Below are 17,780 nucleotides of genomic sequence, written 5' to 3' on the forward strand. Positions count from 1 at the left end.
AATATTCCAATAAATAATAATAAAAAATAATAATTATTCCAAATATACATAAATTCACTTACAGTGATATGAAACCCATATATTTTCTTTTGTAATTTAGACAGAGGGTCTATTTATTATAGTGCGGACGGACATGGTACAATGTAGCCTATCATGTCCGCTGCACATAGATAAATGCCGACAGCATACACTGTCAGCATTTATCATTACACCAGTAGTTCTTGTGAATAATAATGATCCAGACACATGCACGCTCCTGAGCTTGAGTCCCTGCTTTTAAACAAAAGATACCAAGAGAAAGAAGAAAATTGAATAGAAGTAAATTTGAACTTTGTTTAAAATTGCGTTTTCTATCTGAATCATTAAAGAAATTTTGAGTTTCATGTCCCTTAAATAGCACATTTATATCAAGTGATTTTTCATGGAGGAAAGAAAAACTTTTGAATTTCAGCCAGGAGGGAAAGTTAGATGTTTTGTCTTAGCTCTACATTAGATATAAATGCAACAAGGTCAATACAATGTGTCAAATTTCTACTCACATAAATTTACGAACAATGGGATACCACCTTAAATGTTCAGTACAATCTAACACTGTTTGCCATTGGATATTGCTTGCTTAAAAGAAAAATCACCGAACCGCTAGATCATCACCCTTGAAAAAGCCACGGGGCGTGGCGAAACTTACGTCGGGTAGCACGTGGATACAGTGACATCACTGTGAAGGACTTTTCACCATATCGAAGTGGTAACTGAATGGATACATTGTTTGTTTCAAAACAATCCACCACCATTCTCTCTGGAGACTTTGGATACAACTTCGGTTGTTACACTTATCCTTTGTAGCACTTAGTGACTTCAAGTCCTGATATCCATTTTTTACATATAGTATGTTTTTATACTTTTAATAAAATTTAAATTGTTTATATAGTGGTTCCGGACCTTAGCTTTTTTGTGTGGCCTCCCTGATAGCCGATATCAGGAGTTGATGTTTAGCTCCTGAAAAGTGTGAGTATATATCAAATTAATCAAATTTACATCTGTTATACACAGTATCACAGTATATTCCTGTTCTTTATTTGTGAAGACACAATTACAGATTTCGATTTCACCATCACTGAGTGAGCTGAACCTGACAGCTTTGTGAATCAGTTTTGTGAATCAGGATTGCACGATACTTTAGCTTAAGATAGCTCAAGTTTATGCGAGTAGAAATTTGACACATTGTATTAACCTTGTTGTAATTATCACAATACTGCACCATAATTTGTTCTTTTCTTATTTTTTAGATACCGTGATTTGGGGAAATTTCCACATCGCTGATACACGATATCCTTTTTATTTATATCACATTTTTTTTATAGTTAACTTTGTTGATCACTAGTTATTTTTTATCGCTACATTAGATATAAGTTAGATGATTAACTTACCTTCCTGATGTAAATGGCATATGAACGGCTCCATATCCTCTCACAACATCATTTCCAAACACATCTGGGCCATAAACACTCACTACAATTTGTGGCCCTAAAACAAAGAAGTGCAGTTTATGTATTTTGTTTACATAATGCAACCAGCTACACATATTTTTTACTACTTACAGAGATTATAATAATAAAAGATGAAACTAATATATGAGATAGACTCATTACATGCAAAGCAAGATAGTTCAAGCCATGATTTGTCATAATTGTGATGATTATGGCTTACAGCTCATGAAAACCCCAAATTCACAATCTCAGAAAAACAGAATTTATGCTTACCTGATAAATTTCTTTCTTTTGCGATGTACCGAGTCCACGGATTCATCCTAACTTGTGGGATATTGTCCTTCCTGACAGGAAGTAGCAAAGAGAGCACCACAGCAGAGCTGTCTATATAGCTCCCCCCTTAACTCCACCCCCCAGTCATTCGACCGAAGGCCAAGGAAGAAAAGGATAAACTATAAGGTGCAGAGGTGACTGAAGTTTACATAAAAAATACTATCTGTCTTGAATAGACAGGGCGGGCCGTGGACTCGGTACATCGCAAAAGAAAGAAATTTATCAGGTAAGCATAAATTCTGTTTTCTTTTGCAAGATGTACCGAGTCCACGGATTCATCCTAACTTGTGGGATACCAATACCAAAGCTTTAGGACACAGATGAAGGGAGGGACAAGACAGGAACCTAAACGGAAGGCACCACTGCTTGCAAAACCTTTCTCCCAAAAATAGCCTCCGAAGAAGCAAAAGTATCAAATTTGTACAACAGAAGCATCATTTTGAAAAGCCCATGTGGAAGCCACCGCTCTAGTGGAGTGAGCTGTAATTCTTTCAGGAGGCTGCTGTCCAGCAGTCTCATAAGCCAAACGGATGATGCTTTTCAGCCAAAAGGAAAGAGAAGTAGCCGTAGCCTTTTGACCTCTACGCTTTCCAGCATAGACAACAAACAAAGAAGATGATTGGCGAAAATCTTTGGTTGCCTGCAAATAAAACTTCAAGGCACGAACCACGTCCAAGTTGTGCAATAAACGTTTCTTCTTAGAAGAAGGATTAGGACACAGAGAAGGAACAACAATTTCCTGATTGATATTCCTGTTAGAAACAACCTTAGGGAGGAACCCAGGTTTGGTACACAAAAATGAGTCACATTGTAATGCAGATAGTTCAGAAACTCTTCGAGCTGAAGAGATAGCAACTAGAAACAGAACTTTCCAAGATAGAAGCTTAATATCTATGGAATGCATGGGTTCAAACAGAACCCCCTGAAGAACTTTAAGAACTAAATTGAGACTCCATGGCGGAGCAACAGGTTTAAACACAGGCTTAATTCTAACTAAAGCCTGACAAAAAGCCTGAACGTCTGGGACATCTGCCAGACGCTTGTGCAACAGAATAGACAAAGCAGATATCTGTCCCTTTAAGGAACTAGCGGACAATCCATACTCCAATCCTTCTTGGAGAAAAGACAAAATCCTAGGAATTCTGATCTTACTCCATGAGTAGCCTTTGGATTCACACCAAAAAAGATATTTACGCCATATCTTATAATAGATCTTCCTGGTGACAGGCTTTCGAGCCTGAATCAAGGTATCTATGACCGACTCACAGAAACCCCGTTTTGATAAAATCAAGCGTTCAATCTCCAAGCAGTCAGTTGCAGAGAAATTATATTTGGATGCTTGAATGGACCTTGAATCAAAAGGTTCCGTCTCAGTGGCAGAGTCCATGGTGGCAGAGATGACATGTCCACCAGGTCTGCATACCAAGTCCTGCATGGCCACGCAGGCGCTATCAAAATCACCAAAGCTCTCTCCTGTTTGATTCTGGCAATCAGACGCAGAAGGAGAGGGAATGGTGGAAACACATAAGCCAGGTTGAACGACCAGGGTACTGCTAGAGCATCTATCAGTACTGCCTGAGGATCCCTTGACCTGGATCCGTAACGAGGAAGTTTGGCGTTCTGACGATACGCCATCAGATCCAGTTCTGGTGTGCCCCATAGCTGAACCAGTTGAGCAAACACCTCCGGATGGAGCTCCCACTCCCCCGGATGAAAAGTCTAACGACTTAGAAAATCTGCCTCCCAGTTCTCCACCTCTGGGATATAGATCGCTGATAGATGGCAAGAGAGAGTCTCTGCCCATAGGATTATCCTGGAAACTTCTATCATCGCCAAGGAACTCCTTGTTCCCCCCCCTGATGATTGATATAAGCTACAGTCGTGATGTTGTCCGACTAAAACCTGATGAATCCGGCCGAAGCCAGCTGAGGCCACGCCTGAAGAGCTTTGAATATCGCTCTTAATTCCAGCATATTTATCGGTAGGAGGGCCTCCTCCTGAGTCCACAAACCCTGTGCTTTCAGGGAATTCCAGACTGCACCCCAGCCCATCGTCACAATAACCCACGCTGGCCTGCGGAAACACATTCCCCTGGACAGGTGATCCTGTGACAACCACCAAAGAAGAGAGTCTCTGGTCTCTTGATCCAGATTTATCTGAGGAGATAAATCTGCATAATCCCCATTCCACTGTTTGAGCATGCATAGTTGCAGTGGTCTGAGATGCAAGAGAGCAAACGGAACTATGTCCATTGCCGCTACCATAAGTCCGATTACCTCCATACACTGAGCCACTGACGGCCGAGGAATGGAATAAAGACCTCGGCAGGTGGTTAAAATCTTTGATTTCCTGACCTCCGTCAGAAATATTTTCATGTCCACCGAATCTATCAGAGTTCCCAGGAATGGAACTCTTGTGAGAGGAATAAGAGAACTCTTATTCACGTTCACCTTCCACATATGAGATCTTAGAAAGGCCAACACTAAGTCTGTGTGAGACTTGGCAAGTTGGAAAGTCGACGCTTGAATTAAGATGTCGTCTAGATAAGGTGCCACTGCTATGCCCCTCGGCCTTAGGACCGCCAGAAGGGACCCTAGCACCTTTGTGAAGATTCTTGGCGCTGTGGCCAACCCGAAGGGAAGAGCCACAAACTGGTAATGACTGTCCAGAAAGGCAAACATGAGGAACTGGTGATGATCTTTGTGGATAAGAATGTGTAGATACGCATCCTTTAGATCCACGGTAGTCATATATTGACCCTCCTGGATCATTGGTAAAATAGTCCGAATGGTCTCCATCTTGAAGGATGGAACTCTTAGGAATTGGTTTAGGATCTTGAGATCTAGAATTGGTCTGAAGGTTCCCTCTTTTTTGGGAACCACAAACGGATTGGAGTAGAAACCTTGCCCCTGTTCTGTTTTCGGAACTGGGCAGATCACTCCCATGGCGCGAAGAGCGTTATGGCTTAAGTCCTGAACGTCTCTTGCCCAGGCCTGAGCAAAGAGAGAAAGTCTGCCCCCTACTTGATCCGGTCCAGGATCGGGAGCTACCCCTTCATGCTGTCTTAGTGGCAGCAGCAGGCTTTTTGGCCTGTTTACCCTTGTTCCAATACTGGTTAGGTCTCCAGGTTGGCTTGGATTGAGCAAAGTTCCCCTCTTGCTTTGCAGCAGGGGAAGAGGAAGCAGGACCACCCTTGAAGTTTCGAAAGGAACGAAAATTATTTTGTTTGGTTCTTGTCTTATTTGACTTATCCTGAGGAAGGGCATGACCCTTCCCTCCAGTGAAGTCTGAAATGATCTCTTTCAATGCAGGCCCGAATAGGGTCTTACCTTTGAAAGGGATGGTCAAAAGCTTAGATTTAGATGACACATCAGCTGACCAGGACTTAAGCCATAACGCTCTTCGCGCTAAAATGGCAAAACCTGAATTCTTTGCCGCTAACTTAGCAAGATGAAAAGCGGCGTCTGTAATAAAATAATTAAGGGCCTTAATTCTGTCCAAAATATCATCTAGTGGGGTCTCCATCTGAAGAGCCTCTTCTAGAGCCTCAAACCAAAAAGCAGCTGCAGTGGTTACCGGAACAATGCACGCTATAGGTTGAAGAAGAAAACCCTGATGAACAAAAAATTTCTTTAGGAGACCCTCTAACTTTTTATCCATAGGATCAATGAAAGCACAACTGTCTTCAATATGTATAATTGTACGCTTAGCCAGAGTAGAAATAGCTCCCTCCACCTTAGGGACCGTCTGCCATGAGTCCTTTATGGTGTCAGAAATGGGGAACATTTTCTTAAAAACAGGAGGGGGAGCCCTTTGAGAAATATACCAAAGTTATGTTATTACAAACTAAAAAATTTTATTTTATGTTTGCGTTGTTTATGACTACAAAATGAAAAAGAAAATCTACAAGCATTGCCGATTTTACAATTTTCAAAGAGACATTGAGACACTTGTTATCTAAAAAACAGTTTTCCTTATATTTTGTTGTACTTTCATAAAAATGTGAAATGTATGATCTGTAATGTCTTACTGCCTTGGATCAAATAAAGCTTGTTTAAAAAAAAAAAAAACAGGAGGGGGAGCGAACGGAATACCTGGTCTATCCAAATCCTTAGTAACAATGTCCGAAATCCTCTTAGGGACCGGAAAAACATCAGTGTAAACAGGAACCTCTAAATATTTGTCCATTTTACACAATTTCTCTGGAACGACAATAGTGTCACAATCATCCAGAGTAGCTAAAACCTCCCTGAGCAATAAACGGAGGTGCTCTAGCTTAAAATTAAATGCCGTCATATCTGAATCTGTCTGAGGGAACATCTTTCCTGAATCAGAAATCTCTCCCTCAGACAGCAAATCCCTCATCCCTACCTCAGAACATTGTGAGGGAATATCGGATACGACTACTAAAGCGTCAGAAGGCTCAGCATTTGTTCTTAACCCAGAGCTACTGCGCTTCCCTTGCAACCCTGGCAGTTTAGATAAAACCTCTGTGAGGGTAGTATTCATAACTGAAGCCATATCTTGCAAGGTGAAAGAATTAGACGCACTAGAAGTACTTGGTGTCGCTTGTGCGGGCGTAACTGGTTGTGACACTTGGGAAGAACTAGATGCCGAAACCTGATTTCCTTCCAAATTCTTATAAGTCAAAATATGCTGTTTGCAATTTATAGACATATCAGTACAATTGGGACACATTCTTAGAGGGGGTTCCACAATGGCTTCTAAATAAATTGAACAATGAGTTTCCTCAGTGTCAGACATGTTTAACAGGCTAGTAATGAAGCAAGCAAGCTTGGAAAAACATAATTTATGCTTACCTGATAAATTCCTTTCTTCTGTTGTGTGATCAGTCCACGGGTCATCATTACTTCTGGGATATTATCTGCTCCCCTACAGGAAGTGCAAGAGGATTCACCCAGCAGAGTTGCTATATAGCTCCTCCCCTCTACGTCACCTCCAGTCATTCGACCAAAGACCAACGAGAAAGGAGAAACCAAGGGTGTAGTGGTGACTGAATTATAATTTAAAAAATATGTACCTGCCTTAAAAAACAGGGCGGGCCGTGGACTGATCACACAACAGAAGAAAGGAATTTATCAGGTAAGCATAAATTATGTTTTCTTCTGTTATGTGTGATCAGTCCACGGGTCATCATTACTTCTGGGATACCAATACCAAAGCAAAAGTACACGGATGACGGGAGGGATAGGCAGGCTCATTATACAGAAGGAACCACTGCCTGAAGAACCTTTCTCCCAAAAATAGCCTCCGAAGAAGCAAAAGTGTCAAATTTGTAAAATTTGGAAAAAGTATGAAGCGAAGACCAAGTTGCAGCCTTGCAAATCTGTTCAACAGAGGCCTCATTCTTAAAGGCCCAAGTGGAAGCCACAGCTCTAGTGGAATGAGCTGTAATTCTTTCAGGAGGCTGCTGTCCAGCAGTCTCATAGGCTAAACGTATTATGCTACGAAGCCAAAAAGAGAGAGAGGTAGCAGAAGCTTTTTGACCTCTCCTCTGTCCAGAATAAACGACAAACAGAGAAGAAGTTTGGCGAAAATCTTTAGTTGCCTGCAAGTAGAACTTGAGGGCACGAACTACATCCAGATTGTGTAGAAGACGTTCCTTCTTTGAAGAAGGATTTGGACACAAGGATGGAACAACAATCTCTTGATTGATATTCCTGTTAGTGACTACCTTAGGTAAGAACCCAGGTTTAGTACGCAGAACTACCTTGTCTGAGTGAAAGATCAGATAAGGAGAGTCACAATGTAGGGCTGATAACTCAGAGACTCTTCGAGCCGAGGAAATAGCCATTAAAAATAGAACTTTCCAAGATAACAATTTTATATCAATGGAATGAAGGGGTTCAAACGGAACACCCTGTAAAACGTTAAGAACTAAGTTTAAACTCCATGGCGGAGCAACAGTTTTAAACACAGGCTTGATCCTAGCTAAAGCCTGACAAAAGGCCTGGATGTCTGAATTTTCTGACAGACGCCTGTGTAACAAGATGGACAGAGCTGAGATCTGTCCCTTTAATGAGCTAGCCGATAAACCCTTTTCTAAACCTTCTTGTAGAAAAGACAATATCCTAGGAATCCTAACCTTACTCCAGGAGTAATCTTTGGATTCACACCAGTATAGGTATTTACGCCATATTTTATGGTAAATCTTTCTGGTAACAGGCTTCCTAGCCTGTATCAGGGTATCAATAACCGACTCAGAAAAACCACGTTTTGATAAAATCAAGCGTTCAATTTCCAAGCAGTCAGCTTCAGAGAAGTTAGATTTTGATGTTTGAATGGACCCTGAATCAGAAGGTCCTGTCTTAGAGGTAGAGACCAAGGCGGACAGGATGACATGTCCACTAGATCTGCATACCAAGTCCTGCGCGGCCATGCAGGCGCTATTAGAATCACTGATGCTCTCTCCTGTTTGATTTTGGCAATCAATCGAGGAAGCAGCGGGAAGGGTGGAAACACATAAGCCATCCTGAAGTTCCAAGGTGCTGTCAAAGCATCTATCAGAACCGCTCCCGGATCCCTGGATCTGGATCCGTAGCGAGGAAGTTTGGCGTTCTGGCGAGACGCCATGAGATCTATCTCTGGTTTGCCCCAACGTTGAAGTATTTGGGCAAAGACTTCCGGATGAAGTTCCCACTCCCCCGGATGAAGAGTCTGGCGACTCAAGAAATCCGCCTCCCAGTTCTCCACTCCCGGGATGTGGATTGCTGACAGGTGGCAAGAGTGAGACTCTGCCCAGCGAATTATCTTTGATACTTCTATCATTGCTAGGGAGCTTATTGTCCCTCCTTGATGGTTGATGTAAGCTACAGTCGTGATGTTGTCCGACTGAAACCTGATGAACCCCCGAGTCTTTAACTGGGGCCAAGCTAGAAGGGCATTGAGAACTGCTCTCAATTCCAGAATGTTTATTGGCAGGAGACTTTCCTCCTGACTCCATTGTCCCTGAGCCTTCAGAGAATTCCAGACAGCGCCCCAACCTAGAAGGCTGGCGTCTGTTGTTACAATTGTCCAGTCCGGCCTGCTGAACGGCATCCCCCTGGACAGATGTGGCCGAGAAAGCCACCATAGAAGAGAGTTTCTGGTCTCTTGATCCAGATTCAGAGTGGGGGACAAATCTGAGTAATCCCCATTCCACTGACTCAGCATGCACAATTGCAGCGGTCTGAGATGTAGGCGTGCAAAGGGAACTATGTCCATTGCTGCTACCATTAAGCCGATCACCTCCATGCATTGAGCTACTGACGGGAGTTGAATGGAATGAAGGACACGGCATGCATTTAGAAGCTTTGTTAATCTGTCTTCTGTCAGATAAATCTTCATTTCTACAGAATCTATAAGAGTCCCCAAGAATGGAACTCTTGTGAGAGGAAAGAGAGAACTCTTCTTTTCGTTCACTTTCCATCCATGCGACCTTAGAAATGCCAGAACTAACTCTGTATGAGACTTGGCAGTTTGAAAGCTTGAAGCTTGTATCAGAATGTCGTCTAGGTACGGAGCTACCGAAATTCCTCGCGGTCTTAGTACCGCCAGAAGGGCACCCAGAACCTTTGTAAAGATTCTTGGAGCCGTAGCCAATCCGAATGGAAGGGCTACAAACTGGTAATGCCTGTTTAAGAAGGCAAACCTTAGATACCGGTAATGATCTTTGTGAATCGGTATGTGAAGGTAAGCATCCTTTAAATCCACTGTGGTCATGTACTGACCCTCTTGGATCATGGGTAAGATTGTCCGAATAGTTTCCATTTTGAACGATGGAACTCTTAGGAATTTGTTTAGGATCTTTAAATCCAAGATTGGCCTGAAAGTTCCCTCTTTTTTGGGAACCACAAACAGGTTTGAGTAAAACCCTTGTCCTTGTTCCGACCGCGGAACCGGATGGATCACTCCCATTAATAATAGATCTTGTACACAGCGTAGAAACGCGTCCTTCTTTATTTGGTTTGTTGACAACCTTGACAGATGAAATCTCCCTCTTGGGGGAGAGAATTTGAAGTCTAGAAGGTATCCCTGAGATATGATCTCTAGCGCCCAGGGATCCTGGACATCTCTTGCCCAAGCCTGGGCGAAGAGAGAGAGTCTGCCACCCACTAGATCCGGTCCCGGATCGGGGGCCCTCGGTTCATGCTGTCTTTGGTTTACTGGCCTGCTTGCCCTTGTTCCAGGACTGGTTAGGCTTCCAGCCTTGTCTGTAACGAGCAACAGCTCCTCCCTGTTTTGGTGCAGTGGAAGTTGGCGCTGCTCCTGCTTTGAAATTCCGAAAGGGACGAAAATTAGACTGTCTAGCCTTAGCTTTGGCTTTGTCTTGAGGTAGAGCGTGGCCCTTACCTCCTGTAATGTCAGCAATAATTTCTTTCAAACCGGGCCCAAATAGAGTTTGCCCCTTGAAAGGTATATTAAGTAATTTGGACTTAGAAGTTACATCAGCCGACCAGGATTTTAGCCACAGCGCCCTGCGTGCCTGAATGGCGAATCCTGAATTCTTAGCCGTAAGTTTGGTTAAATGTACTACGGCCTCCGAAATGAATGAATTAGCTAGTTTAAGGACTCTAAGCCTGTCCGTAATGTCGTCCAGCGTAGCTGAACTAAGGTTCTCTTCCAGAGACTCAATCCAAAATGCTGCCGCAGCCGTGATCGGCGCGATGCATGCAAGGGGTTGTAATATAAAACCTTGTTGAACAAACATTTTCTTAAGGTAACCCTCTAATTTTTTATCCATAGGATCTGAAAAAGCACAGCTATCCTCCACCGGGATAGTGGTACGCTTAGCTAAAGTAGAAACTGCTCCCTCCACCTTAGGGACCGTTTGCCATAAGTCCCGTGTGGTGGCGTCTATTGGAAACATCTTTCTAAATATTGGAGGGGGTGAGAACGGCACACCGGGTCTATCCCACTCCTTAGTAACAATTTCAGTTAATCTCTTAGGTATAGGAAAAACGTCAGTACTCGCCGGTACCGCAAAGTATTTATCCAACCTACACATTTTCTCTGGTATTGCAACAGCGTTACAATCGTTGAGAGCTGCTAAGACCTCCCCTAGTAATACACGGAGGTTTTCCAATTTAAATTTAAAATTTGAAATATCTGAATCCAATCTGTTTGGATCAGAACCGTCACCTACAGAATGAAGCTCTCCGTCCTCATGCTCTGCAAGCTGTGACGCAGTATCAGACATGGCCCTAGAATTATCAGCGCACTCTGTTCTCACCCCAGAGTGATCACGCTTGCCTCTTAGTTCTGGTAATTTAGCCAAAACTTCAGTCATAACAGTAGCCATATCTTGTAATGTTATCTGTAATGGCTGCCCAGATGTACTAGGCGCCATAATATCACGCACCTCCCGGGCGGGAGATGCAGGTACTGACACGTGAGGCGAGTTAGTCGGCATAACTCTCCCCTCGCTGTTTGGTGAAATTTGTTCAATTTGTACAGATTGGCTTTTATTTAAAGTAGCATCAATACAGTTAGTACATAAATTTCTATTGGGCTCCACCTTGGCATTGGAACAAATGACACAGGTATCTTCCTCTGAATCAGACATGTTTAACACACTAGCAATAAACATGCAACTCGGTTACAATTTTATTTAATAAAAACGTACTGTGCCTCAAGAAGCACTAAACGATTAAATGACAGTTGAAATAATGAACTGAAAAACAGTTATAGCATCACTCTTAACAAACAACACAACTTTTTAGCAAAGGTTTGTTCCCATTAGTAAAATAACACTAATTAAATTTTAAACATAAAAATTACAGAGCAACGTTTTAAATCACAGTCACTATATAAGTCTCACAGCTCTGCTGAGAGAATCTACCTCCCTTCAAAGAAGTTTGAAGACCCCTGAGTTCTGTTAGAGATGAACCGGATCATGCAGAAAAACTGACTGGAAATTTTTGATGCGTAGCAAAGAGCGCCAAAAACGGCCCCTCCCTCTCACACACAGCAGTGAGAGAGAAACGAAACTGTCATAATTAACACAAGCAAACTGCCAAGTGGAAAAATAATGCCCAAATACTTATTCACTCAGTACCTCATTAATGCAAACGATTCTACATTCCAGCAAAAACGTTTAACATGAAAAATACCTAATAAAAGGTTTAATGTACTTTTACAGAGTAATTCCGGTGTAATACCATCCCCAGAATACTAAAGTGTAAAGCATACATACATGTTCATTATAACGGTATGGCAGGATTTTTTCATCAATTCCATTCAGAAAATAAAAACTGCTACATACCTCAATGCAGATTCAACTGCCCGCTGTCCCCTGATCTGAAGTTTTTACCTCCCTCAGATGGCCGAGAAACAGCAATATGATCTTAACTACTCCGGTTAAAATCATAAGAAAAACTCTGGTAGATTCTTCTTCAAACTCTGCCAGAGAGGTAATAACACGCTCCGGTGCTATTGTAAAATAACAAACTTTTGATTGAAGTTCTAAAAACTAAGTATAATCACCATAGTCCTCTCACACCTCCTATCTAGTCTTTGGGTGCAAGAGAATGACTGGAGGTGACGTAGAGGGGAGGAGCTATATAGCAACTCTGCTGGGTGAATCCTCTTGCACTTCCTGTAGGGGAGCAGATAATATCCCAGAAGTAATGATGACCCGTGGACTGATCACACATAACAGAAGAAACACTTTATTTAATGAAAAAAACACAATTTGCAAAAACGGTACTGTACCTTTAAGAGAAAAAAAGGCATACACAAACTGCAAAACAGGTTAAAATTGCTTCAAAAATTCCGACTTTTTAACAGTGTACCCACTAAGCTTTAGAAGGATTGCACCACAAGTAAAAAAGCAATAGACCCCCAAATAAAAAAACCGGATTGATAATTGTCTAAAACCGGTTAAAACCCCCTAAAGCACCTTGCCACAGCTCTGCTGTGGCCCTACCTGCCCTTAGGAAGCGAAAATATGGGGTTTAAAGCTTCAATTAGTCCCTCAGAAGACTATCAGGACCTCAGGAGAAGTTGCTTGTTGCTTGTAAATGTAGGCCCCGCCCACCTCATTAGATGTTGCTGGGGCCTACACAAAACTAACACACCCTGCCTGAAAGCCATGTGGGTTATAAACAACCCCAAAGAACCCTCAAGCAAATGTCCCATAAAACAGAAAACGTTACTCCCAGACACAAAAACGTTTGTCCCAAATTCACATAACAAACTGAGTGCCCACAAAAAATTAACCCTTTATGCAAGCTAGTAAAAACCTCTGTTAACACTAGGATTACTGCTTACCCTTCCCCTTATGGGGACACTGTCAGCCTTTCTAAGTTAACACAGTCTCTGCAGAAAATATGACTGAACATACCTCATTGTTGTATAGCAAGAAACCGTTCCTCACACTGAAGTTTTCCTGTACTCCTCAGCTTCTGTGCGAACAGCAGTGGACCTTAGTTACAAATGCTAAGATCATCATCCTCCAGGCAGAAATCTTCATCTATGTCCTGCCTGAGAGTAAATAGTACAACACCGGTACCATTTAAAAATAACAAACACTTGATTGAAGATAAAATAAAACTAACAGTTTAACACCTCTTCTCTTTACCCTTCCTGCTTAAAGCCAGCAAAGAGAATGACTGGGGGGTGGAGTTAAGGGGGGAGCTATATAGACAGCTCTGCTGTGGTGCTCTCTTTGTTACTTCCTGTCAGGAAGGACAATATCCCACAAGTTAGGATAAATCCGTGGACTCGGTACATCTTGCAAAAGAAATTAGAATATTACATGCAATTAATAAAACAAGGATTGTACATATAACAATATAGGACCTCTGAAAAGTATAAGCATGCATACTGTATGTACTCAGTACTTGGTTTGGGCCCCTTTTGCAACAATTACTGCCTCAATGCGGCGTGGCATGGAAGCTATCAGCCTGTGGCACTGCTGAGGTGTTATGGAAGACCAGGATGCTTCAATAGCGGCCTTCAACTCTTCTGCATTGTTCGGTCTCAAGTCTCTCATCTTTCTCTTGGCAATGCCCCATAGATTCTCTATGGGGTTCAGGTCAGGCGAGTTTGCTGGCCAATCAAGCACAGTAATCCCACGGTCATTGAACCAGGTTTTGGTGCTTTTGGCAGTGTGGGCAGGTGCCAAGTCCTGCTGGAAAATGACGTCAGCATCCCCATAGAGCTCGTCTGCTGAAGAAAGCATGAAGTGCTCCAAAATCTTCTGGTAGACGGCTGTGTTAACCCTGGACTTAATGAAGCACAGTGGACCAACACCAGCAAATGACATGGCTCCCCAAATCAACACAGACTGTGGAAACTTCACACTGGACTTCAAGCATCTTGCAGTGTGTGCCTCTCCATTCTTCCTCCATACTCTGGGTCCTTGGTTTCCAAATGTGATGCAAAATGTGGTCTTATCAGAAAAGAGGACTTTGGACCACTGAGCAACAGACCAGGTCTGTTTTTCTTTAGTCCAGGTAAGACGCTTCTGACTTTGTTTGTTGTTCAGGAGTGGCTTGACAAGAGGAATACGACATTTGAAGCCCATGTCCAGGATCCGTCTGTGTGTGGTGGCTCTTGATGCACTGACTCCAGCCTCAGTCCACTCCTTGTGAATGTCCCCAACACTTTTGAATGGCCTTTTCCTGACAATCCTCTCCAGGCTGCGGTCATCTCTGCTGCTTGTGCACCCTTTTCTTCCACCCTTTTCCCTACCACATAACTTTCTATTAATGTGCTTTGATACAGCACTTTGGGAACATACAACTTCTTTTGCAATTACCTTTTTTAGGCTTTCCCTCCTTATGGAGGGTGTCAATGATGGTTTTCTGCACAACTGTCAGGTGTTATGGCTTAATTAGCTGAATAGAGTGGGACATTGAGCCTAGAATATTGCACCTTTTCACAATATTCTAATTTTCTGAGATTGTGGATTTGGGGTTTTCATGAGCTGTAAGCCATAATAATCACAATTATGGCAAATCACGGCTTGAATTATCTTGCTTTGCATGTAATTAGTCTATCTCATATATTAGTTTCACATTTTAAGTTGCATTAGTGAAATAAATGAACTTTTGCACAATATTCTAATTGTGTGTTGATCTGCACACACAATAAACTTCCAACTTCCGGGGTGCTCTGGGTAGGAAAAGTAAACAAATGAAATAAACAGGTCCCTCACTCTGCGCTGTGAAAACACAAACTTCTTTAATTGAACTGTGACGTTTCGAGGTAGTTAGCCCCTTCCTCAGACAGATGGAGGAAGGGGCTAACTACCCGAAACGTCACAGTTCAATTAAAGAAGTTTGTGTTTTCACAGCAGAGAGTGCAGGACCTGTTTATTTTATTTATATAAATATATATATATATATATATATATATATGAAAGTACAAACAAAAGCACCACCCAAAAAAGGATCAAAGTGCAGTATGCCGTATCTTAAAAAACACACTCTCTAATCATAGCCAAAAACACACTCACAAAGGCACGTCGTTTATAGCCGAGGTACACTATTAAAGCAGAGTCACAAAGAAATAATGGTACCGGTATCTGTGGATGTCCCTTCTTTCCAGTGACTTTCCCTGCTGATTATCTTGGAACTGCAGCTCTGGCTGGTAGGGAGAGGTAATCCTCGCCCAGTTTTTCCAGGCTTTCCCAAAATGCTTAACTGGATCTCGTGACAAGTATAAAAGTCACACTGCTAGATTACGAGTTGTGCGTTAAGTTAAAAAAACAGCGTTAACAGGTCCTAACACTGCTTTTTTATGCCCGCTTGCAGGTATAGGTGTCCCGCACACTTTGTTGGCCTTACCGCAAACCGACGTAAAGTTCATAAATCCTTTTTTCTATGGGACTTCCATAGCGCTTGTATTACGAGTCTGTCCTGGGAGGACAAAAAGTGAGCGGTACAGCCTCTACCGACAAGATCCGTAACGCATTCTAAAGTCAGTAGTTATGAGTTTTACACTACAACGCTGTAGCATAAAACTCATAACTAAAGTGCTAAAACGTACACTAACACCCATAAACTACCTATTAACCCCTAAACCGAGGCCCTCCCGCATCGCAAACGCTAAAATAAAATTATTAACCCCTAATCTGCCGCTCCGGACATCGCAGCCAAAAGAATAAAAATATTAACCCCTAAACCGCCGCACTCCCGCCTCGCAAAAACTAGTTAAATATTATTAAACCCTAATCTGCCGCCCCTAATATCGCCGCCACCTACATTATACTTATTAAACCCTAATCTTCCGCTCCGCACATTGCCGCCACCTACATTATATTTATTAACCCCTAATCTGATGCCCCCAACATCGCCGCCACCTACCTACACTTATTAACCCCTAATCTGCCGTCCCCAACGTCGCCGCAACTATTCTAAATTTATTAACCCTTTAAACCTAAGTCTAACCCTAACCCTAACACCCCCTAACTTAAATATAATTTAAATAAATCTAAATAAAATTACTATCATTAACTAAATTATTCCTTTTTAGAACTAAATACTTACCTATAAAATAAACCCTAAGCTAGTTACAATATAACTAATAGTTACATTGTAGCTAGCTTATGGTTTATTTTTATTTCACAGGCAAGTTTGTATTTATTTTAACTAGGTAGAATAGTTATTAAATAGTTATTAACTATTTAATAACTACCTAGCTAAAATAAATACAAATTTACCTGTAAAATAAAACCTAACCTAAGTTACAATAACACCTAACACTACACTACAATTAAATCAATTCCCTACATTAAATACAATTAAATAAATTAAATTAGCTAAATCACAAACAAACAAAACACTAAATTACAGAAAATAAAAAACAAACTACAGATCTTTAAACTAATTACACCTAATCTAATAGCCCTATAAAAATAAAAAAGCCCCCCCCCCCCAAATTATAAAAAAAAACCTAGCCTAAGCTAAACTACCAATAGCCCTTAAAAGGGCCTTTTGCGGGGCATTGCCCCAAAGAAATCAGCTCTTTCACCTGTCAAAAAAATACAAACACCCCCCCCAACAGTAAAACCCACCACCCACACAACCAACCCCATAAATAAAACCCTAACTAAAAAAACCTAAGCTCCCCATTGCCCTGAAAAAAGGGCATTTGGATGGGCATTGCCCTTAAAAGGGCATTTAGCTCTATTGCTGCCCAAAGCCCTAACCAAAAAATAAAACCCACCCAATACACCCTTAAAAAATCCTAACACTAACCCCCAAAGATTCACTTACCGGGAGAAGTTTTTATCCAAGCGGCAAGATGTCCTCAACAAAGCCGGCAGAAGTGGTCCTCTTTGACCCTTTAGGGAACTTGTCGATAATCCTTTCTCCAAACCTTCTTGGAGAAATGACAGAATTCTAGGAATGCTAACTCTACTCCAAGAGTAGCCCTTGTATTCACACCAATATAGATATTTACGCCATATCTTGTAGTAAATCTTTCTAGTCCCAGGTTTACGAGCCTAAATCATGGTCTCTATGACCGAATCTGAAAATCCCCGCTTGGATAAAATTAAGCGTTCAATCTCCAAGCAGTCAGCTTCAGAGAAACTAGATTTGGAGGAAGGAAGGGTCCTTGAAGTAGAAGGTCCTTCCTCAACGGAAGTCTCCAAGGTGGAAGAGATGACATGTCCACCAGGTCTGCATACCAAATCTGGCGAGGCCAAGCCAGAGCAATCAGGATTACTGATGCCCTCTCCTGCCTGATTTGAGCAATGACTCGAGGATGAAGAGCAAACAGAGGAAACAGTTATGCAAGACTGAAATTCCAAAGTACCGACAGAGCGTCTATCAGTACCGCCTGAGGGTTCCTTGACCTCGATCCGTACCTCAGAAGCTTGGCATTCTGCCGAGATGCCATGAAATCCAACTCTGGCTGACCCCATTTGAGAATCAGGCTGGAAAACACTTCCGGATGGAGTTACCACTCCCCCGGGTGAAAGGTCTGTCTGCTCAGGAAGCCGCTTCC

General features: G+C 42.1%; 1 protein-coding gene across 1 annotated transcript in view; it reads right to left on the bottom strand.

Moving 5' to 3' along the window:
* The window catches only part of B9D1 (B9 domain containing 1), a 440,314-nt gene that overhangs the window by 312,901 nt on the left and 109,633 nt on the right, over positions 1–17,780 (bottom strand). The window contains exon 4 of the mRNA XM_053695026.1: positions 1,428–1,524. Within this exon, the coding sequence (XP_053551001.1) occupies positions 1,428–1,524 (97 nt within the window). The remainder of the gene's footprint in view (positions 1–1,427; positions 1,525–17,780) is intronic.

The sequence above is a fragment of the Bombina bombina genome, chromosome 11 (genome assembly GCF_027579735.1).
Source record: "Bombina bombina isolate aBomBom1 chromosome 11, aBomBom1.pri, whole genome shotgun sequence".
Lineage (NCBI taxonomy): Eukaryota > Metazoa > Chordata > Amphibia > Anura > Bombinatoridae > Bombina > Bombina bombina.